Source organism: Perca fluviatilis, chromosome 2 (assembly GCF_010015445.1).
Source record: "Perca fluviatilis chromosome 2, GENO_Pfluv_1.0, whole genome shotgun sequence".
NCBI classification, from domain to species: Eukaryota; Metazoa; Chordata; class Actinopteri; order Perciformes; family Percidae; genus Perca; species Perca fluviatilis.
Window position 1 is genome coordinate 19,545,984 of NC_053113.1, and position 25,394 is coordinate 19,571,377.

The 25,394-nt window shown below is 40.7% G+C and overlaps 1 protein-coding gene across 1 annotated transcript in view; it reads right to left on the bottom strand.

Annotated features, from left to right (window-relative positions):
- Positions 1 to 18,234: 18,234 nt before the first annotated feature.
- The window catches only part of LOC120548388 (gap junction delta-2 protein), a 30,914-nt gene continuing 23,754 nt past the window's right edge, over positions 18,235 to 25,394 (bottom strand). The window contains exon 2 of the mRNA XM_039784649.1: positions 18,235 to 25,286. Within this exon, the coding sequence (XP_039640583.1) occupies positions 24,437 to 25,286 (850 nt within the window). The 3' untranslated portion in view covers positions 18,235 to 24,436. The remainder of the gene's footprint in view (positions 25,287 to 25,394) is intronic.

Sequence of the window (25,394 nt, forward strand, 5' to 3'; positions counted from 1 at the left end):
ATTAAGATTACATTTCTTTTGATGTAAGTGTTTAGTTGTTTTTTTTGTTAGTTGTAGTTTACGTATTAGTGTTATTGTTAGTCTCCCCCTGGTGTCAAACCTGGTCTGATCGGCCAGTATATAAGTCCCATTTGTTTCTTGTATTGGAGGTCAGTTGTGTTTTTGAGTTTGTTATGTTCAGAGCTTAAGTTCAGTTTGTTTGTTTGACCTCTTTTAAAGGCCCAAACTTTATCTTTAGTTGTTGTAATGATTTTGTGGGTAAAATAAAAAACCCTTTTTTGAAATCTCCTTGTGACTCATCATGCCTAACTGCTTGGTCCCTGATATGCACAATGATTTTTCTGTCCACAAGAGAAGAAAATGCCTGATTCTGATATAAGAAACTATTTTTCATCAGCTTACTCGCCAACTGCAATCTCACTAAATTCTCAGAAATTTATAAGATCGAACAACGTCAATTTCAGTACCATTATGTGTATGGATAGATAAAAATAATTATGGATTCTTGAGAATAAAACACATTTTTTTTAAATTCTTATCAGCATTCAGAACAAGTTTGAGGTTATACAGAGATGTCCGCTATACAGAGATATCCGTTATACAGACGTCGGTTATAAGAACGTTATATGAGCAGATTGTAATCTAGATGTGGCATGAATTGGAGAAAAGCCAAGTGCATCAAGGATTATATCAACTGCATGAAATGGATATTATAAGTGTTGGAGTGATAATATTGTTTAGGTAGACTAAATAATAATGGACCCAGAACAGACCCTTGTGGTACCCCCTTGGTTATCTCAGACAAAGTAGCATAAAATCAGTTCTGAACATGATCATTCAAACCAAAACAGCATAAAACCAAATGATTACTCCAGAAATAATCAGCAGATTAATTGATTGCTGATTGCTTGATTGATAATTGTCTTTTAGAGCCCTAGGTGATAGTATGTCTTGTCATTATGCTACTCTGTCCCCTTAAATCCACCTTAAAATGTAGTCCTATACATTGATATAAATCCAATATTCCTTCCACTTGCTTACTAGAATGTCAGTGAGTTCACTGCAGAGAAACACTGGCAGCATTAGACCACACTGAGTAGAAGGCTTCAACAATTATAAGCAGATCATTTTAGCAGCACTTGAAAGATGCTCATCACTAAGACTATTTTATTTCTTGTAAGCGGCAAGAGGCAACACTGCTTACACAGTCTTGTTAACAGATTTAGACTGACCTAATAGCTGCTCCACTATGGGTCCCCACTTTTTACTGTGAGTTGCGGTAAGTGATGGCCCTGTGGGAAAGCCATTAGCCACTGGTCGTCTGTCTCATTTCTTCTCTCCGTGGTAAAGACAAACACACGCACGGCACATTCACATACACACATGCACAAACTCTGCAGCATTCTCGAGACTGCTAGTGGCCGTCAGGGCTGTTTTGTTTTAACCAGCTACCATAAGCCCAGTGGAGTCTATAAATCTCTACAGCCTTGGCACAGAAGCCATTAGTCGACGGTCGTACTGGGCCAATTGCTTAATGCTCACATTGAGGGACAGTCACTGGGAGAGCAACTGGAGGGCATCAAGTTCGTAGCAAGCAAACCAACAAATGACTGAAATAATTCTTAAAATTCAGATATACATTGGTAGGTTTTGCTTACTTCATATTTGTGCAAACTGCTTAAAAAGTAATTACATTGAAAATGAGATATCAAATATATATGATTTAATAGGATTACTGTAATAGGTACAGAGTTGTCATTGATCAACTGATTTTCCTTAGCTGAAGCTTAAGTTACTGACAATAATGCCTAATTGGGTTACACATACACACACACACACACACACACACACACACACACACACACACACACACACACACACACACACACACACACATCTTTTGTGTGCATACCATCACATAATGTGATGTGTGTCCTCTTATCTTTCGTACACTCGCTAATTATTCAGACACCTTTGTACACCGTTTGTGTATGTGTGTGTGTGTGTGTGTGTGTGTGTGTGTGTGTGTGTGTGTGCCTGCACGCACAAGAACACATAATCATCATCATCTTGTTATCTCTCTTTTCCACACATCTGTACTAATTTCCATTGACATAATTAATTACCACGGTGACGAACAGCATGTCGACCAAACCCATCGTCAAATACAGCGTGTATTATACAGCACCATTATCTTGCAAGTAGATGTCACTTAAAATAGCACTTCAGCTAAAAATAGCATAAGCTGGCATAGCATGTCATAGGATAGAAACTGTAGCAACAGGAAAATTCTGATTCACCCAAAATCACTGCTGTGCAATCAGATCTTCACGTAGCGTCACACATACAGTACTGTACAGACACAAAGCCTGGCTCATACACATGCAGACCTAGATGGAAACACCTTTAAATGCTGCTGTTTGGCGATCAATACTCCAAGTATGTCCCTGATTGAGCAGCTCCAGTGTGGATGTGGACTATCAAAAAAGCAAAGTGAGGTCAGGGTTGGATTTTCCTCTTGGACTTCACACCAGAAATATATATTATTGAATTAATATGAATTGATAGCTATATATAAACCCCTTACACTGTAGTTATTATGTAAAAAAAAACCCTGACTGCAATACAGCGACTGTACACACAGTATGAGTATTCCCATTAGGTTGAAGAGAGTTTTCAAAGTGTCAGCTACATAGCAGCAGATGAATAATGCAAAGGAAATAAAGGGTTTTTTTCTGCACGGCAGCTACGTGAGCTATGATACATCAGCTGTAGGTTGTAAACTGATGCTAACCTCAAAACGTCTGCTTGACTTGCCATCTCTGTTGTGTGACAACAATTTACAACAATGATACTTCTGTTGTGTGGTTTGTTTTGACATTAAGTCCCTCTTGTCAGGAATGAATTGATGTGTTTTACATTAAGGCTATGCCTAGATGTAGCTAAATCAGGGTTAATATATTATACATTTCAGTCATTTTATATCCTGTCACAATTTTCTATTCCATTTCCATTTTCTTTTTCTTCCCACCTCTTTTTTAACTTCTTCTTTTTGTTCTTCACTGCACATCCATCCTTCTATATCTGCACTCTATAAACTCCCATCATAACAGCACATGCAAGTCATTTAATGTATAAATTCAGCTCATGAGTTATCATTTCCATTCACGTTCCTCCCTAATCGCTCCCTCTCTCTGTCTTTGTCAGCAGAATATTGAGTTGAACCTGTGGTTCGGAATAAGCACACATACAGCGTGCACACGTGAGCACGAGAGCAAGAGAGAAAAAGGAGACAGAAGATTTAAAATGACTCCACGATCAAGCTGCAAATCATAAATAACTAATAACATGTTCAAATTCCTGCTGTTCGTTCATGGTGTCATCAATCATGGCCCTGTCTTTTTACTACGTGCAAGCTTCATTAAGCTGATAATGGACTTTCTGAGCTGCATGTCAACCAGACAATATCTACTTCTATTCAAACTATGATTAAATAACCTCTCTGAGCAGCAAAACTCACTCTAAAGAGTGTGTCCGCCATATAATCTAGCTGATAAATACATTTCACTGCTACTGGTTGGTTTACTGTACACCACTGCAGTTTCCTCAGGCATGCCTTCAGACATATCGCAGTATATATTTCAGAAATACGTTAACGCAATTTTATGAAATGAACATACAACTACAAAATGTATAAATGTATAAAATGTATATAGATAGTGTTACACTCATATTAATAGTATTAAAGCCTTGTTGTTTAAATCTGTTATAGGGAGCAATTATATGATCAACCAATCTTTTTGTCTTCTCCCCTAACTCCTCCCCTTACCTAAATCGAGCCCCTTTGCTCTTTAAGGTGGTAAGCTGATTAGTGAGATGACGATCTTCTCACAGACAGCCACAGTGTGTGGTCTGATGAAGCCGAGCCAAACCCCTGTGTATTGGTTTTTGCTGTCTACCCCACACAATTCTGATTCGGATGAAGATTATCCTTCAATGGGTTTCCCAAAATCATTTTACTGTTGAGGTCACATTCATTCCCAGAGATGACCAGAATAAAGCAGTTGTTTTTTTAGTAAGCACATTTTTTTTGTAGATTAAACTGGCAGTAACCCCAAATCTCAGTTTATCTCAGTTATTGTGTGACTTTGGTGAATACGAACCAACCCTTTAAAACACCAAAGTCACACATACAAAAATAACACAGACCAATCAAGGCAGCGGTAGACCAGCAATGCCTTTGTTCTGTAAGGTAAAACTGCTGTTTTTAATCAAAGGAGTCTGCTGGCTTTGAAGAGCTTCAGTTCTCCGAGCTGAAAGGGCTGTCTATCAGCAAGGTAAAGCAGTGAAAATATTCTAAATATAGCGTACACTTAAACTGATAGGCTACTGATATTTTTAGGTGGGCCTTTTTTAGGGGGCTAAAGTACGTTTTTGCTGCTGCCCCCAGTCCACAGCAGTACATTGCTTAGCTTCCATGCCGGTACTCCTGCCTGCTTCTCAAAAACGGGGGTGTGCAGACTACCATACTGTGGGTAATACTCTGATTATGGATAAGTACCTTATAAAACCCTTACCGGTACTTCAAAAAATCCGAACTATCCCTTTAAATGTTTAGTTAGTCTGGCATTCACAGTCTGGAGCTGTCAGAATGCTTGAGCCATAACTGCTCGGATGGGTCTCATCACTTTCATCCATCCCTAGAAAATTCCCAAAACAGACTGTAGAAAGCAGTGAAATCTTTTCTCACTGACTGGAAGTGACGTCAATAAAAGCCCTCTGAGACAAACTTGTGATTTTGGACTTTATAAATAACACTGACATGACTTGTCAGTACACTTCTGGTGCTCCACACTCACAGACCCTTTTCACAGTGTCAGAGCAGGGGGAACACAGCTGCAGCTGATAAAATTAGTAACGGGTAAGATTGACTGGGGTGTGCAAGTTAGCGAGCTCTGACAATCATGCTTAATACTGTGCATTTTTGTCCTAAATCCAAGTATTTAAGTAATTAAATAATTAAGTTTATTGGCTGCAGCTGTTTGTTCTATTCCGTGACGGCTCTGTGAAAAGTATCTGGAGAAACAAATGTAGCTCTACAGTAACAAATATGAATAGTTTGACAGTTCATTATTTATTTTCCATAATGTTTTACACTGTAGCTCCCCAAAAATGGAGGTAATTTGTTGTTGATGTGACGTCAGTATCATGGGTCTTTAACTCATCAATGTCTCACTGTATTCAACCTTAATACAACCTTGATGTCATATCTGCAAGCAGCTGGTTCACTCAGCGATATTGAGAAATTCTAAAAGCTATCTCCCACTTTGTGAAAAGAACTACAGAAGTGTCAAATAAGTGAAGTGTCATGGATGCAAAGCCACCATCTCTGGCAGTTACAGTACAGCTAAATAAAATCCCAAATTGATATTTATATAATTAATTCAGCTTATTAAAAATAAGCTATATAACATCTGTTTAAATCTGGCTTTACTTGTTAAACCTGCATTCATTAATTTGTTAGAATTACCTAAAAAAAAAATCCAGTTCACTATAAAGTGCAAACTGAATCGCTAAATGAACTTGGAAGTGATTTGACACACACCATTGACTGTATAGGGAAACAGCTGTTAGTTCTACCCCGGGGGTAGAGTGTTTACAGGCTTAACATAGGTAGTCTATGCTAGGGAAACTATTACTCTTGAACTAATTTTCCAAAACTGCAATTCGTATCAGATAATCAATAAGCGTATGTGAGCGTGTGAAGAAACAAAGGGAAGCTGCTGCATGCATGTGATTGTTGAGAGACAGGACATGGAGAGGGACAGGGAGAAAGGGAATTAATCAAGAGGAGAGGAATTTGAATTGATGTATTTTTATTCCTCAAAAAGTGTTAAATGTAATTTTATGATTAACTGATTCTTCATGTGGCTGCTGGCTGAACTCCACACAAAACATAATACATCAAATTAATGTTTTTGCATACATTGTGACATAAAAACAACTCTACATCACAACATCACTCCTAATGATGGTTGTGGGATATGATTGGCCCCATGCAAACAGATAGCAGCGTAAACAAAGTCAATCCTCATCTAGGGCACTCACTCTCTGTCTTCTCCCATTTCCCAATATCGTTATCTATCCGACAGTCTTTGTCCTTCACACCCCTCCCCAGCAGTTTTATCACTGTCCTTTCCTCCTCTTCCTCTTCTTTTTCCCACTCTACAGCTCTGTGTCCCTTCAGCCCACCCCTCCTATGCCCCATCCCTGCGTGCCATCAGAGTCTACTTTATCATGTTGAAGCACAGAGGTTGAAAGCTAATTAACGTACTTAATACGTGCTCAGCCATGATTTTTGTGTCATGCGAGTTGGGAAACAGAATGGAAGAAGCACGTATTGCAACCGACAGCCTTTCTATTCATCTTTCTCGTCTTCCTCTACTGTACTTATCTTCTGTCACCTCCGTCTTTCCTTTGCGTTCTATCAGTTTTTAAAGGTTGCAATTATTTCTGTGCTCTGGACTTCTTTCCTCCATTTTGTTTGTCTTTTCAGCTGAACTCAACCACCTTTATTTGGTCATTTTAGGGCTATCAAATGTCTTTCTGACATTCATTCATACACACATTAGAATATAGAACAACATATCTATTTTGAAGGTAAAGGTTTTTGAAAATATAACTACTGGGGCCATTGGCCTTGTGAAGCTCACTGCAGGTCAAAGGTGATCTTCTTCTTGATTGCATGATTGCATCATAACCTTTCCTCACCACTCCCCCTCCTGTTCATCCATATCTTCCCCTCCTATGTCATCTCGTGTTTCTTCCCTCTATCAGGGGTCGAGCCCACAGTGCTAGTGCGGTTGTTTGGACAGATAGAACAAGCTATTCTTTTGCTAGATGCTATAACAAAGAACTGATATTTCTTCAAAGCATATTGAGCAAGTTGGCTCGCTCATCTCTTCTTTATTGCCTCTTTATCTCCACTGTTCATCCTCCTGTTTTCTGTTTTTACCTCTTAATTTTCCATTTATCTTTTATTTATTTATATATATATATATATATATATATATATATATTATTTTTTTTTTTTTTTGGGGGCATTTTAGGCCTTTATTTCCACAGGACAGATGAAGACTTGAAAGGGGAGAGAGTGGGGGAATGACATGCAGCAAAGGGCCGCAGGTCAGAGTCAAACTCGCTGTTGCTGCGTCGAGGAGTAAACCTCTATATATGTGCGCCTGCTCTACCAACTGAGCCAACCCGGCCATCCATTTATCTTTTATAACCACTCTTCCTCCTTAAAGCTATAGTGTGCAACTATTTTATATTAATGAACATCCGTTACATTCAAGCCATTACCAAATGAGTAGAGGCAAAGCTAATTAAGCCTATCAGCTCCACAAAACTCTCAGTATTTCTCTGCATGGCTATGTTTACAAAATAGTGTCGTCCGGTGACTATCGCGCGCAGAAGCTCGAGGGATGCGTTTTACGTCACCGCTGAGAAAGGACAACAGCAGCGTTCAGCTTTGGAGACAAAGAGGACATACAAATTACAAGATAATTACCTCTTCTGTAGAGATCATCATGTTTTTTTAAACATCCGTGTTTGCAACTGCGTGGAGGAGGGGTGGGGTTCCGATCACCGAAGGTTTGCGTCATGTGGATGCCTCAACAGTGTTGTCGTCATTACTTAGAATTCTCCATTAACTTACATTGTAGCTGCAGCAATCTTGCTTAATACTGGACCAATATCAAATATTGTTGTTCCCATCAGTCACTTAGACACAAAAACATAGGAAAATAGGGTCCAGGTTGAAAACAATTGTAGGCAAGTTACCCTTTAAAGGTCCCATGACATGGTGCTCTTTGGATGCTTTTATGTAGACCTGGACCGGGCCGATAATCGGCCGTTGGACAGTCTGGCGAGGTTGGTGACTCGAGTCTGTTCGGTGTGTTCCGCGCCGTCATCCATCTGAGGGGCTGTCGGCGTTCATTTTGGCCGACCTGACATGTTCAGTCGGAGGCAGGGCAGTCGGGACTCACCCGGAAATGGCGAGCGGAATGAGCGTGACTAGTCTCTCAAAATCTGACGAAAATCTTTTAAACTGACCTTTGCTGATCTGAAATGAAGACAGATTCAGCAACTGTATGGCCTATTTCTCGCTTAAAATGTTTTCAGAAACACGTTTCAGTGAGCTATTTTAGTAAAATATGAGATTGTATTCTGAACAAGCCGCCATGACAGTCTGTTTGAATTTCCGGAAAAAACAAATCCACATGACGCGTTCGTCCAATCAGCTGCTGGTATTAATTTTTTGGGCAACAATACAGATTAGCGCCGCCTGCTGTTATGGAGACGTATTATGTCTCTTCAGTGTGTTCTGTGGCACTTTTTGGACCATCTCGGGGAGACTGATCAGTCCAACTGGCTTTTCTGCCAACGGTTGGCCGTCTGGTTGGTGTGTAACTGCTTTTAGTATGTGCCATTTCTGTGTTTGTAGCTATTGAGGAGGAGAGATGGGGGGGGGCATTATGACCTCATAAGGAGGAGATTCCAGATCGGCCCATCTGAGCTTTCATTTTCTCAAAGGCAGAGCAGGATAGCCAGGGCTCGGTTTACACCTATCGCCACTTCAAGCCACTGGGGGACCGTAGGCAGGCTGGGGGAATGCATGTTAATGTTAAAAAACCTCATAAAGTGAAATTTTCATGCCATGGAACCTTGAATTACTACGTATGAATCAATGCGTGTGGACTGTATACCGACACAGTAAGTAATCCTAGTGGACTCACCTTCATCTCAGAGTTCAGGTCCACCCCAAACACTTTTGATTATTAATAGGAAGTGGTTCTCCTAACATTCAGCTTTTTCCCGTTGAAGAAGCAGCTGACTCATCTGTCCATCCGTCTGCCTATCTCACCTCCGCCGCCCTGAAGGGGAAGAATTATTGATGGTGCTTTGGCTTATAGAAACATTCAAAGTCAAATGACTAACTGTTGATGCTGACAGTGTAACTGTGAAATTACAGAGAGGGAAAGTGACAGAAAGGCCCCACCTACGTTTTAAAAGGTTCAGGTTTTCAGGAGAAAACATTTTGTTTAGGAGACAAACACAATCCCTACAAACCACTTTATGCATAAATTGCATAATTCCCAAAATATTGAACTCTTCTTTTAAGAACTAAGAAATAATTTGTGATTATGTCATGTAGGCTATTTCAAAATATATCAGTCACACAGGCCATTTTTCAGCAGAACGAATACTTTTATTTTTGATACTTTAAGTATATGTTGCTGATAATACTTCTGTACTGAAGTACTTACTCAAATATGAGTTTGAATGCAGGACTTTAATGGTGTGTTTTTTACAGTGTTGTATCTGTATACCTCTTCCACCAATGCTTCGTTCTCCCACTCCTTGCTTCCTGTCAGATCTCTGATGAAGGCAACAACAAAACCTTACCCCGATTGGTCTGATGGGGAAGCTGTATTTAAAAGTTCCAGTGGTGAGGGATTAACCTTCAGGTTTTTGTCTCTTTGTTCATTCTCTGGGTTTAATGCATAAAACTGCATTGTGTGAGTAACGTCGTGAGAGCAACTTTCCTGGCACGGTCCATAGCGTAGCTTCCAAGAGTTTTTATTTTTTTTGCCAGTGCCACATCCTTCAGCTTACCCTAAACAAAGTGGCAGGGGCTGGAGATGCTGTTAAAGTGACGGATTGAAGCTTTAAAGCCTCTGTAATGATCTTTAGTGGTGATGATTATATAAGGAGAGTGTGTCATGTAGATGGATAGTGTATCTCTGTGGTTTGTGTATGCATGGAGGAGGAGAAGGAGGACGAGGAGGAGGGGGTGGAGCAGGGTAAGTTCAAAGGGGACAGGGATGGGTGCATGCATGTGCAGTTGTGTACAGATATATATATGTCTGTGTGTACACTTGTATATGTGTGCTTGTCAGTGCAAGTCACCCTGCCGTTGTCTCTCTGAAAGCACTTAGCAGACACAGTCCAGCGGCCCTGTAAAGAGCTCCTGTCTAATGTCCACTGTCCCTCTCTTCCTGGGCATTATGTAAGGACAACACTGGGGATTCATTTGAAAAACATGCTCTTGGACTTTATCCTGGATTTCATCATGCAATCATTTCAACAACCGTGATGACAAAAATAAAGATATCAGTTGCAGACATGCAGTACTGTATCTTGGGTAAGGCTGGAATTTGTTTTTAGCTTTTGGTAGGTGACTAAATTTGGAAATCCTAAACATAGCAGAAGAAGATTACAGCATGTCAGCTCTTTGGAAATACAAAGGCTGATCTGTAACAGTGTGGGGGAGACATTAAAGGCACTGCAATTACATTAAAAAGTATTTTTCAAATCATAACCTTGGGACGGATTTAGATTGTAAGCATGAATTAGAACATTTTAACAATGAGGCCCTTTGTGTACAGGGAGCCTACATTGCAGTGACATCACAGCTAAAACAATAGACAGACTCCCTTAGAGATGGTCAATAATTCAATGAGACACTTTTCAAGCTTGAGTGGTTTGAGGACATAAACAGGATTGCAAAGAAAACACTTTTTCTTTTTAAATCAGTTGAACAATGATAATTATAGCTAAGGTCAAAAGTCATTTTTCAGAGGCAATATAGTGTTAATTCTCTGAATAAGATTAGAAAATAAGCTCATAAATTACACTCTTTATTCCTATTCATGACTTAAACAGTATGCAGTGCAAGTGCCTGCTGGATACATTTAGAGTCAGGCTGCTTTAAAGGGCATGTCAGGTTGAATATGCCATTTGTGCAATGCATCATACTGCAACCTTCCATTTGAAGCCTATATACCACCATGAAGGTCACATAAGAGGATTTAATAAGATAAGCAAGCAAAATGCCCACTTTAATATACAATGCAAATGTGATATACTTTTAAAGTCCATCTACAAATTAAAATATCAAACCAATAAACATAACTTAAAATCTTAAATATTACGGTCACAAGGCTTTTACGTGACAACAGAAGGTCTCTGATGGCTTAGACACTGTTAAAAAAAAGTGTCATCGGTCCTGGCACGTTGTTCTGTTTACTTTTAGGTTCCTGGTCCATGATGAACAGATTGTGTAAAGCTGACAGATCTTTACGATTGTTTGTAGAAGTGGAATTTCTCGTTATTTCACCACAAATTATTAAACTTTGCCGCTGCCAGCACAAACGTCCTTTAGTTTATTCTTTGGTCTCCAACAAATTCTTTGCTATCACATCTTCTGTACATAATGACATGTTAGTAACTGCCTTTCATGTTTTGCTGTGCATGACATGATGTCAACATTATTATGTAGACATGATATAAATTACTTTGGTGCATATGCCTTTGGTAACCTTTAAGATGCTTTGGTGTTGGCCTGTGTCTCACAGTAATACTTATATGCTATTTTTATTTCTAAACCACTGTTTCAAAGACTGTGGGAATGTGGGAAAAGCGAAGAAGTAAGTTTCCTTACTTAGTTTACTACCATATAATATATTATAAACACCATTATTATTATTATTATTAGATCCAGGACTTAGCCAAAATGTTTTAACATCGACAACTTCTCAATCCCTCCTCCCTTTCCAATAAAGCCCAAAACGGTCTCCTAAGCCCCTCCCCCCACAAGGGAGAATGAATGTGTGTGCATGAGCAGTGATTGACATGCAGTTAGACACCCCCCCTGGCCCTGATTGGTGCGTCTGAACAGGGAGCAGTGGATTTTTGCAAATAGCACTACAGGCTGTAGGTGTTTTTTTTTTAAATTACCTGCTTCACGTAGTTCCACTTGAACATATAGGGTCAGTTTCAGCAAATATGACAGAACATTTTACAAGTCTTACCTACTGCACCTTTAATGCTTTGGCTTGTAACACAGTGACAGTGATACCTGATTTTGCTCACGATACATCCAAAGTAAGTAGCCATATGCAACACTTCAAATGCATCTATAACTTATTCTCTTATTGTAAATTAATTATTTTCTGTCTGAGCAAAACATTCATCACAACTATATAGACCTTTACGACAGCAAGTGCGGTAAAAACACTACCGCTTTTGTCCAATGGGGCCGCCCTAAAATAGGGTGACTAGATTTCCTGGAACTAAAACCGGGACACTTTGCGCGTGACCGTAGTGCTCGTGCACGCACACACTTTTTAACGTGAACATGTGCCAGCCCAGCCCAGGTCAGTATAGACACAGACAGATTTGACACAATTTTGTCAACAGCACACGTAGGCCTACTGCTCACAACATAATCTCGGTTAATATTCATGAATTTTCTTGGTATGTAGACTACATATCTAAGAAATAATATTAAAACACACTGAGTGAGTTTCTTGTGGGACCAACTTTATTTTTCAGAATTAAAGCATTCTTTTGGAAAATGCACCCACTGAACGTGAGAAACTTTGTGAAAAGGTATTTTCCATTGCATGGCACTAAACAAATTATTTGGAACTGCTGCCACAGGCTTGAACAAAAGTTATGGTAACACTTTACGGTAAGGGTACATGAATTATGAATTCATGCATGATTTAATTCATGATTTGTGCATTACTTCATTCCTTTATATCTTATGAATCATCAGGAATTGACATGAGTTCATAGCCTCTCATTCATGACTTCATGCATGAACAACACACCAACTAAAGCATTAGGTACGGTGGGTACATCATTATGCACAAGTTGTGTTCAAATCAGAATTTGCGCAGTGATGACCACATTTTTTTCCAGAAAAATAAATAATCATGATCATACTTAATAAATCATAATTCATAATGATGTGCCCACGTACCTAATGCTTTAGTTGTGTTGTTCATGTATGAGGTCACGATGATTATGAATGCACGTCAATTCCTGATGATTCATGGGATATTAAGCCATGCAGTAATACATAAATCATAAATAACATAGTGCATAATAATACATACATCAATTAATTCATGCATGAATTCATGATAATTCATGTACCCTTACTGTAAAGTGTTACCAGTGTTATTCTAACCAACAACACACACACACACACACACACACACACACACATACACACACAAATGTAATCTCATTTGATAGAGCAGATAGCTTCCCTATTGGAAACATTAATTCCATATATTTGTTAGAGGATTGAATTTGCTAAAGAATCAATTTGTTGGCTGAAAACCTACTGTGAAATTGCGCGTGTCAGCAAAATTGGCCCATGTGATGAGTAGCACCTTTAAGATGGGAATGGTCATGCGGTTCCTCTCGTCAGTCCATGTGTTGTTCATGAGCGAAAAGATCCGCTCAACGGGAGCATTTGTGCCCGGTTAAAACCCTTTCACTGTCTGTGGTTACAACGAGACAGTTAAGAAGAGGCATTGCAACGATGTTTACAAATATACATTGTAACGCTGGCTGCACAGATTCTGCATATGCAGACCGATACGATTGTCTGACACACACACACACACACACACACACACACACACACATACATTGTTAAAATCATACGCTGGACGCTTTATTAGTCTTTCTACATTGGTTTAGTTAATGATCGGGCTATAATAAGACCACGACGGGACTCGGGACATGCAACTCAAAATTGGGATTGTCCCGGTCAAACCGGGACATCTGGTCACCCTACCCTAAAATCAACACAAACTGAAAGTTACATATAGCCATATTATCCCAAATGTTTCCAACAATGTTCAAACCCAAATAAATCTGTCATTTTAAAGGAACACGCCGACTTATTGGGACACAGCCATCTTCTAACCGTATATAAACTTGGAACTATATTCTCAGAAAGGCAAAGCAGTGCTTCTGCTACTTGGGCCGAGTGATATGCTTGCAGCACCTGAGAAGCCCCGAGCAGAGAGTAGCAATGCTTCGCCTTTCTGAGAATACAGTTCCCAGTTTATATACAGTTAGAAGATGGCTGTGTCTCATGTGACCTTGTTATTTGTACACGCCGTGATTATACAAATCTCAACATGTAAATAGGAAAATGTTGGCGTTATTTTGTCACTTATTCGGAGCAGTAGCCTAGTTGGAACCGATTACCTTCAGGATCCGTGCTAGGCTAAGCTACCAGTGGAGCCATCGGACTTGTTACTAGATGAGAAGGGTATGTATTGACTTATCTAACTCTGGGGGGTTACGGTGAATAAGCTGAAGTCCCAATAAGTCGCCGTGTTCCTTTAAACAATGACACGTTGTGGTTTGGTCGCCTGTCAATGGCGTCATATAACCTTTGACCCCTCCAGTTACTCTAACTTCTGCAAAAACATGGGAACACCAGGCAGGGCACATTCAATCTCAAAACGGTGTGCACCGTTTTGCTACGGATTCAGGGTGTAAACACTGTTCTGGTGAAAATTTGGGCATTTTAACATAGGGGTCTACGTTAGCCTCAAGTGGCCAATCAATAACAGCAGTGGAAACCAACTTTAGAACTTAAAATACTGTAGCATTTCCAACCCTAATACTACATGGTACTGTTAGCTGTGTGAGGTAAGTATCATTTGTAGCCTCAGTGTATAATGTAGGCCTACACTTTACTTACGTAAAGCTCTTATCTGTGTGAAGCACATCTCACGTAATATCGATATGTTATATAGATTGCGTGTGTGAGTGTGAAGTGACAAGGACTGTGGCTCAGTGGTGTTTGAGGAGCTAGCCATACATCGCCTGGGCACACGAGGCGTGTGTGTGTGTGTGTGTGTGTGTGAACCCTTCATGTGAAGTTATACAATGCCTCTACAAATCCTCTATTTTGTGTGTGTATAAGTATACAAGCAAAGTGGTTCCAAGATCCCCCTCAATGCTTCATAATGTCTGTGTGTGTGTGTGTGTGTGTGTGTGTTTCAGGAAGTGACGCTGAGCAGTGTGCACGTGTTGGTAATGAATGTGTATTTGTGCTGGCGGTCAAGGAGGGCGCCTGGGAGGACTGGTGTTTGATTGGCGCGTGCTGCCGAGATCTGCTCCTTCCTGTTAGCTTACGCATCACTTCCTCTCACCCTGCCCAGAGCTACTGCCTCGCCGTCTCACAATCACTCTGACACGATTGCCTCTCTTCCCCTATTTTTTCTTCATCTTCTTCTCTCTCTCTGTAGTTCTCCTCTCGTGACTTACTGTCCTTCTAACTGTGGCTTTTCGTTGTCTTCCTCCTGCATCTCTTTTCACATTCCACTCTTTATTCTCTTTTATGGTCTTTTTACTTTTTCCACTTAGCCTTATTTCTCTATGTTTCTTACCATTTTAGTTCCACTATCATAGTGCTCCTTTCCCCCCAGTCTTTGTCCATTTGTCTCTCTCTGCTCCCCCTCTTAACTCTCAGAAGGCCACTTTTGTTTTAACAACTTGACAGCCAGTTCATCATCCTCAGTGAAACATTTCTTCGCCTCTCGCTCCCTGTCTCTCTCTCTTTCAACCCCTCACATTTCTCCCTCTCCCTCCCTAACCTCTTTCTCTTTCCATATCTACTCTGTATTCAATCCTTAAGCAACCCCCTTCCACCTCCTCCTCCCCCTCATCCTCACCCCGTTCCTCTCCTCCTCCTCAGCTGCTCTCCCTGAAGACAGAGCAGATGCAGCCAGGCAGAACAGCCAGCATGTTCCCATGTTCTCTAACGCCAGCTCTGCGGCTGCATTAGCCCTCTTAAACCTCTCTATTTCCCACCCCATCGCCCCCTTTTTGTCCCACATACTTAATTTTCCTCAGAACAATATGCCTTTGTCATCCTTATCCTCTTTCTTACTTTTGAATATCTTGTCCTCTAAATTTCTTCATTTTTCATTCATCTTCTCCTCACTCTGCCCAGACTTTATCCTTTGGACTTTGCATCTCTCTCTCTCTCTCTCTCTCTGTCCCTCTTCCCTGCTAAGCATTGCTTGAGGCCATTCTTGTTTATTTCTTCCTAAAGCCCTCTTCCCTACTCCCATTTCCCTGTGTTTCTACCATTGACAGAATGGCTTTTCTGCTTCCTCCTTCTTTCTCTCCGTCTTTGCTTCCTCTCAGCTCAGCATCAAACCAACTCTCCACCAATCGCCCTCTTTGCTCTGCTCAGTTTTTTATTTTCTCCTTGATTCTCATCATCTCCTCGCTCCTTGCGCATGCACTTTTTTTTCAGCATCACATATGGGTTCATGTTTATGGTAATGACTTTCTTGCCGCCTTACTTTGCCCACAGCCCTGTCACATCATGCACAGCAGCATTTTGAGAGGCAGTGGCTGAGTTAAAAAAAAAAAAAAAGAAGAAAAAACATACATTAATCTAATTAAAAGACACACAGACAAAAACACTTATTGGAGTTAAGTAAGTATGTAGGATGTGGCTGCTTAATATTTCAGTCATAATGATTTGGCTGCTGATTTGAAACCACCTCCTTTCAGCTGCTTCTCAACTCTTCAATTCAATTAGCTTTATTGGCACGGATGTAACAAACACAATATTGCTTAAGCATCATGCAAAATTATTACAAATACAAATTCAACAATAATGTAAATAATCATATACTCATAATAATCATTATAATCACAACTCTTTGTGTCTCTGAATCGGTTGACTCTCTTTAAGGTCTCTGTCGCTGTAAACAATATGCCCTGTGTAACGCTTTATTCATTAATGCCTGCTTTATGAATGAACTTGATAACCCTCAACAGAAGTGTGCATGTGCAAACATCCTAAAACAGTACACTTATGCAACAGTATTCCTTAATTTCTTAGATCTGACTTCAATTCGACTCAGGTTACAGTAAAGGTACACTGCGATTATCCACACATGGTATGCTTTTAGCATTCAATGTTCTCACCTTGACGCTTATGGGAATTCTCCAGAAAGTAAATCAAGAAGTCTTTGTGTGGATAAGGTACAGACTCCCTGTACCGTGAACTAAGGTCCTGCTTCTCTTATCACGAGGCTGTGTTGATGAATGAGGGAGCTGCATGCACAGGCTCACAGGATGATTTAACAGTGTATTGATCCCTGTGGGGCCAAGGCGTTTTTCAGTAATGACCGTGGTGTTTCAGATGATAGTGGTGGTAATGGATATGATGATGAAGGAAAGAAGATTGGTAGCTGTTGGTAGGTTAGGAAGATATTGGTCATGCCGAGGATGGCAAGTAATGATGGTGATCATGAAGGCTGCAGCAGTAATGATGATAATGCTGTAGATGATGCAGCGAAGGTGGATGGCTTCGATTAAGTTGTTGGTGTGAGGAAAATGATGATGGTCTTTATGTGTGCATGTGCATGTGTGAACGTGGTGGTAATGTTAAATAATAGGACAATGATGATGATGGTGAATATGAATCCTGTGTGTGTTTGTGTGTGTGTGTGTGTATGTGTGTGTGTGTGTGTGTTTCAGGAAGTGACACTGAGCAGCCAACCATCTGTCGGCAGATTAATCCTGGCTGTGCTTAGAGATATTACCGGCTGGCTTATCGCCGTGGCAACAAGCCTTCAATCCCAGTCCAGTGCAGCCACCATGTGACCTTGCTGAGGAAGTTGGGTGGGGGTTGGACACACACATGCACGCAGGCGCACACCGCACACACGCACACACACACACACACACAATTGGGCAATCCTTTGGTGATATGATGCGTATATAATATATATATATATATATATATATATATATATATATATATATAAAGTACATTTAAAAAGTATTTTGTTAGCGCACACACGCATCTTCATGCACATAAACTGTGCATTCAATGAGAGGAAGGTTTTAGAAAATATGGCTTTTACACACACACACTCATGCTTCTCTCATCAGTGCCATGGTCTAAAGGTTTTAATCCTGCTGAAAGGTTTCAGTGTCACCTATTGAGTTCAAAAATGTCATTACGCCAACCAGCTGGGCTGCACGCAGCTCTCTGCAAATATTTTCAGGGCAGATACAATATATATAGACCTGTATCAATATGAATTGTAGCCACCTTTGTTTGGTTTCCCTCACACCACAGAAGGTTTTTTTCCTAAATCCCATCACTCCCACATGCTCAAATATCCTCACACTCATGTTTTTCTATACACACACACATCACATTGTACAGGAAACAACACACACACACATCACATTGTACAGGAAACAACACACACACACACATACACACATACACACACACACACACACACACACACACACACACACATAATGCATGAACACACGCACTTACAGGTCATAAATCAGCAGGCACGAGGCCGGTTCAGGCTTGATGTAACATTCAAGGTTTTATTCAGTCTTTACATACAGTACACCAGTCAGAAATATACAGTGAACCTTCAACGAAGGTCCATCAGGTCCACCATCAAATCTGCAGTCGGAAACGACAGAATTTTAGATTACAACGCGTGAGTGTGTTTGAATGTCTGTTTTACGTTTCTGTTTTCAGTCCATGCTTTTACATCCATACAGATGTCACAGTAGAAGCTATGTGGAAGAATGTCAAGTTTCTAGGGCTAAGATATTTAACTATTTCCCCTTAAATATAATCCGTTATATTGATGACGACTATAGGATGCCAAATATTGGCTAAACTTTACATTGCTCCCCCACTCCCCAGACACGTCACTATTCAGGATTCATCCCTCTCATTGTAACATAGAGCTTCTCACACAGTTGACATAAAGGTGACCTGGTCTGAACTCATGAGGTGCTGGTCTTGGAGAATTGAAAAGATAAAGTGTTCTTACTCTGTCCTACTTGCACATGATACCCCTTTTTCTAATTAAAGCTCTATAAATCAACAACCTTGAAATTATTGAATTTTAGAGACAAACTAAAGCTATCTCAGGTCATAATCTCACATGCACGACCCTTGCTGCCAGTAGGTGGTTGCAGAGACAGATGAGAGAGATGTGCAGGGTCTATCTTTAATCAAATCCGGATGGTGGTTTAAATCCCACTCTTCCTGTATCTGCCACTCAGTGTAATTAGATGAAGTAATCACGATTAATATCATGACAGATTAGAGAGAGGTTGAGAGGTCCATCTCTGAACCCTGAAATGGTTATAATCTAGCCCACAGTACAGCAGCATCAGCATCAGATAGGGCTGGAGGGGGGAGGAGGGAGCATTCTTTTTCTAAAATGAAAAATGAACATCTGTATAAAAGGAGCTTTACAACTTCAATGTATCTCATTCAATTAAACACAGTTAAAAGCTTTTCATTTAAAACAAGATGTCTAATTTTCAATTTAAAAGCAAAATTGATCGCCTAATTGACTACAAATGTGATTAATCATGGCCCATGAGTGCACAATATACTTTTTCAAAGTAATGCGCCGATTCAAGTTTGAAATCTTTTCTTTTTTTAAACTATGGCTTTTTAGTTTGTAATCAGTAAGAAGCCCTTAAATGAAGAAGATGGGCACTTCCAAAACCTGCTCAAGGGCCCCTAACCAGCCCTTAGGGTTGGCTACATGTGATTACTACAGTAAGTTAATGTCCCTTTGTAATGTGGTAGTTCAGTAAGCTCGGTGTTAATGAATGAAGCAGCTCAATTACATGCTGCATTCCTGAGGAATCAAATTGTTTGCTACGGTTCTGCAGAAGAAAGTTATGATATCATTACCTGCTGTAGGCTTTTGCGGACATGCCCGTTTGTTAGTAACAGTCAAAGAGGAACAGCTTGATTTTTAAGGTGACCTTGCATTGCTACAGGACCTGTGATATGTGGGGCAGTAGTGAGCTGAAGACAAGGGAATGTATCTGAATTCATGTTTTTGGTAAGGATCCAACCTCAATAGCACCAACAGGCAAATAATCAGGCTTGAATACAATTTTCTTGGGTGGGCTTTACAGTACAGGTTAAGGTGTCAATGGAGGGTATGCTGACATGTTGTGATACCATTTCTCCAAAAGCATTCTTGTGTGTTAATGTAGAATGTAGAAAAAGATCAGCATTTTTTTTTCTTTCCTGAGTCTGCTGTCAGTGTACTGTTCCCCCAACAAAGTGTCCATATGGAGCTTCACTGAGGATTGAATCATATTTAACACATTGAGAGGCTGTAGATTGAAGGTTAATTACACATTGTGCTGGGGACTAAACCCTGGAATGTTATGGCGTCTGACACCTCATGGTGGCGAGTCTTTAACCTGTATGCTTATATTCATGTTTACCCTGTGTTTTACAGTAGATCATTTTACTTTGAATTTGCTTGTAAATCATATTCTCCAACAGATTATAAAGGTATTATATTCATGTGCAAATTTCTTAAAGTAGAAGATTCCATGTATGTAGTGCTTTTCAAAATCTTTTGGGAGTTGAAACTGAGACTGATAAACTGTTATAGGAAGTTTTAACATCACTGAGTTGGAATTGTCTGCCTGGTTCTGTACCGTCTGAAAAACTGGGTAATTAATATACACACTTGGCATCAAGACGTAATAGCTTTGCTTCATAGTTTGGACAAAAAAAGTTTTTTTTAAGATTCTGCTGAAGAAAACATTGAAACATGCTCAGTCTAGCCATTGCACATGCAGTTAAAATGTTTGCATATCACTTTGGCAAGGGAGGAAATATAACATATTTTTCAGCTAGTCTTATATTTCAACATTCTACCCTTGATTTTACACATTGAAAAAACAAAAACTTTTTGTTCCTTTACATAGAAAAAAACATCTTTCTTTTTTGATATGTCACTGCACAAAAATCCACACAAGTCAAAAAGATAAGCAAATGAGAAAAAAAAGTTGCATAATTCATTTCACATTGACAAATAGAAAAGTAGACTGTGGAGAGTAGTGGACTGTTGGAAGAACTTGGGCCTGCTTTTACTCTCAAAAGTAATTAATACACCAACTGCAGGGATTGTGAGTCACTAATCAATGCTGGATAAATGTAAACCGAAGACAACTAGGTAACATTTATGTCCCTCTCCGTCTTCAAGCTGTGTGTGAATATATGTTTCTGAAACCAGACATAACAACAGAAACTGAACTCAAACTGCTGTTCTCACATTCAGAGGTGCCCCCTTTTTTTAAGAATGAATGTATGTTCAGCATGTGTGTATCTACCAATCACTGAAAATAGGCCTCACAACAGCATTGACCTGTGCTCTGTGGAGATTAGATCAGTGCTGTAGTGCGCAGTGACTGTCCAGCAGGAGCTGCGTGTAGTACAGGACATTGGCTTGGCCTTTAAGCTCAAGGTCAGCGTTTAAGCCTTCACTAGAAGCACACGCTCTCAGTAACTGAGGGAAGCCATGACTCAACCTCTATTATGAGGCATTCTGGTATGCCTTTTCATCTTATCTGTCCCTCCTAGTGCATAAAGTAGACTGCACCGATCCCATTGAGCTCCACAGAGATCCTCAGAGGAGCCTAAACCTGGAGATAATCACCTGTAAGAATCACAGAGATTATGACAGTGGGAGTGAATGGAGAAACAGAGAGTTGGGGGGATTTCTTCTGCTATGTCAGCTGTTACTGTTGCTCCAAGACCTCCTGTGGCTCAGGCTTACTTGTGTTTATGGTGCATATTTCCAGAGCTACAATGCTATTTGATGACACATATGTTTCTTGCTAAAAACAAACTACAAAAGACAGAGAAAATAAACATTTGACATCTACTGTAGATCTTAGCTGACTAAAGATTCCCTCTCTACTTCGGGGCTACATTAGGGGTTATAAATGGTGCTGATGCAACAAATTTTCCTTTTATTTACCCTCAGCAAAATGACCAAGGAGTTGTCCAAAGGCATTGTGGGAAATGTGGGAGATGGCTAATAAAAGCACAAGCAGATAAGGCAAGTTGAAGGAAACAGAAAGTTATACAATGCTTTTTACAAGGAAGTTTTCTTCACATTTTCAACAATTAATGCTGCAATCTAGTGGCAGGAGTTTAAAAGGAAACACAATAATATAGGGTACTGTAGCTGCAGTTTGGAATGACATAAAATGCTGTGAGAGAGTAGCATTTGTGCATGTGTGGGCCCCTGTAAGAGTCAAACCCCCATTTGTGGCAGTGTTAAGCTACTGCAGTGTTGAGCTGCATAAGGCCATTCAGTTTGCAGTTGTAGATAAGATCCTCAATGCCAGGGCTAAGGCTTAGACCACTGATCTGCTGGAGTAAGCTAAAGTTAGTTACAGTTAGCTGATAACCAATAACATCACTGTACCTAAACACTCTAATATCTTTGTCTTTGCAACAGAATCAATGAACATAAACTGATTTAAACAGACAAAGTTGTGGCATGATCTGCTTTGAGGAACAGGACAGTGTGCATGTCAATTAAATCATCAGATTTTCTTTTTTAAAGACACCACATGTAGTTCGCTAAACTGTCCCTATGTCTGGTTTCACAGGCCCGCAGTGTGAAAGTACCCTGTTTTAAATTATGCACTTGTCTCTGATGTAGTGGGTCCGATCAACACTGCCTAGATGCTGATGATGCAAAATGAGTTCCATCAGTCTGCCACTCTCCCACTCGTCTGGATTAATCAAGGTGCAACACTCTCTGTCATCTTAGTCTATTTTTCTTCTAGTCCTTCTTTTCTCTTACAAGGCATGCATGCTGAAATTTCAGTCAGGAAAGAAATGCAAAATGAAAACCACTGAGATTCAAAAACACAACTTTCCCTACTGAGTTACTACTCATCGGCTACACAGCTTGATCATTCACAAAACATTGCGTCATGTAAACATGCCTTTTTCAAATGGCTCACAGGCCTTAATTGCCAGAAGCTATGCAGCTGATTTTTGAAAAGGCGCATTGTTCTACATTTTGAATGCAATTAAGTTACAATTGCAATGAAGAATTCTTAAACAGTTGCACATAAAAAATCAGCTGCACAGCCTCAATACTTTTCAAAATAAAGTTCACAAATGTGTCCCTTCCCACCCCGTACATGCCATGAATCTGTTCCATCAGTAAGAAATGCTTTAAACTAAACATAAATGAAAAAAAGACAGACAGTTTATACATTTGAAATAAACATCAACATGATGTCCCAACCAACCCACACGCAGATAAATAAATCTATTTGGATATATTCTAAATGGATAAATAATATGATCTATTCTTTTCAACAATAATTAAATCTCTCAAGGATGGCACCATCGCTTTCTTGGAAAAAAAAATCATAACTCATGGTGATATATTTTATAAAATGTGTTTAAAGTTGTAATAAAGTGATCTCTTCCCATTCTTTACAAGCTCCCGTTCCCTTTCTCTCCTCTCCTCTCCTCTCCTCTCCTCTCCTCTCCTCTCCTCTCCTCTCCTCTTGTCTCCTCTCCTCTCCTCTCTTTCCAGCTCTCCTTTGTCTCTCAGCACCCTGGAATGCTGGAAGTTTGGTTTGTGCTTCAGGAGAGACTGACGTTTACACGCATGTTTGTCCATTTGTTAATAAGTTCCTCTCCAACGTTTACACAGAAGGAGAGCAGCAAGAGTCATTACTGTCATCAGAAGCCCCTGGGGTCTATGTAGCTGCCAACTGCGGAGCAGAGAGAGCGAGAGATCGGGGAGAGGGAAGAAAAAAAGTGTTTATGGTACTCGCTGTGTTTGTGTTGAATTCATCTTTTGCCAAGACACAAAACATAAACATCGTCAGTCTTTTTCTCTTGGCTTTGGATCGTGATGATGTTCCAACAGAGGCGAGGCTGACAATGATCAGAGGCAGCTCTTTCTCACTTTGCTTCGGTGTACCTCAAGTCTCCGGCAAGCAGAGGAAGCAAAAGAAAAAGTCTCTTCTCTCCCTCCTCAGGTATAAAAAATGTCTTCCCAGAGTGTAATTTTTCCCACCTAGCCCCCCCACCCCCTCTTCCGTTCCTCTTTTAATGATGTTGCTGCTTATCCTCTCTGTCCCATCCCCTATCTAGTCCTCCCCTTTTTCACTGAGGCTGACACAGTCCAGAAGAAAAGCACCATGGGATGCATTAAACACCGCCATCATCTTCCAATATCCCCAAAGAACACAAAACAGACTCTCATCTGTTCTCTTCTCCCTTTCCCTCGTCTTCTCATCTCTAGTCCTTCCCTCTCCAGGCCCTTTAATTTAATTCCCCACTTTAAAAGAAATGAGGGGCAGAGGAGATTTAAGTAGTTTAAAAAAAAAGAAGAAGACAAAAGTACAAAATGGCAGTTGGAATATCTCCCCATGAGACCAAATTGTGTTCATCATGTTCATTCGCAAAAGATACTTTTTGTCCTCTCTTATCCACCCTCTATGCCTTTTAATTTTGTTCTTCCCCTTCTCCTTGTTGACTCTCAAAGTAGTAGAGCCAGAGATTTGGTCTTTTTGTTTCATTCACATCATCACAGAGGAGGGGTCATCTCCATACCATCTTCATTAAATTAAAATCATAATTATTCATTCTCTCTCTCTCTCTCTCTCTCTCTCTCTCTCTCTCTCTCTCGCTTGCCCATTCACCCCACTCCTCCTCCTTTTCCTCTCTTCATCATCATCAGACGTAGGCCGATTCGCTAGACTGCGTGCGTCCCAGGTTGGGCGGCTGGGACAGATGCGCCATGTCCTTCTTCCTGATCTCACAGATCGACTTCCTGCGGGCCTGGACGCCCCTGATGGCGGCCTTGATCTTGCGCCAGCCCAGATGGTTGAGCTCGGCCAGGTTGAGCACTACACAGATGCCGCTCACCGCAAACATGAACACAAGGAAAACCGTTTTTTCCGTGGGGCGGGACACGTAGCACTCCACCTCCTTCAAACATGGGTAGCGGTCACACTCGAAAATCCCAGGCACACTAAAGCCGTAAAGGAAGTATTGGCCCGCCAAGAAGCCAATCTCCAGTGCGTTTCTGAACACCACCTGAATGATGTAAAAGCGGGAGATCCCTTCTTGCCGGCGAACCTTGGAGCTCTTCCCGTGGGTGAGGCCCCGCGGGGCGTTGGGGATCTCCTTCACCTCCAGGCAGTCAGGTTCTTCCTTCCCTCCTCCGCCATCACCGCCATGTTGAACTAGAATTCCATTAATGTTGCGGAGCTTTCGTGTCCCGTCCCTTCCCCCGTAGTCCCTCTCCATTATGGGATAGAGAAAGGAGTAGCGCCGGTCTTTCTGCTTGGCTGACTGGTGGACGGAGTAGGTGATGAAGCAGAGGCTGGGCGTGCACACCAGTATGATCTGGAAAACCCAGTAGCGGATGTGGGAAATGGGGAAGGCCTTGTCGTAGCAGGCCTGGTTGCAGCCAGGCTGCAGAGTGTTGCAGATGAACATGGTCTGCTCGTCCTCGTACACTGTCTCCCCAACGATTGCCACGATGAGGATACGGAAGATCACCACTACTGTTAGTAGGATCCTAAAGGAGAAAGAGAGAGATGAATGGGGTTAATAGCCGTAGACACAGTGATTTTGTGTTAGGAAGGATGAGATGTCCTCAGATATCCTTCCCAGCAATGGTTCTACA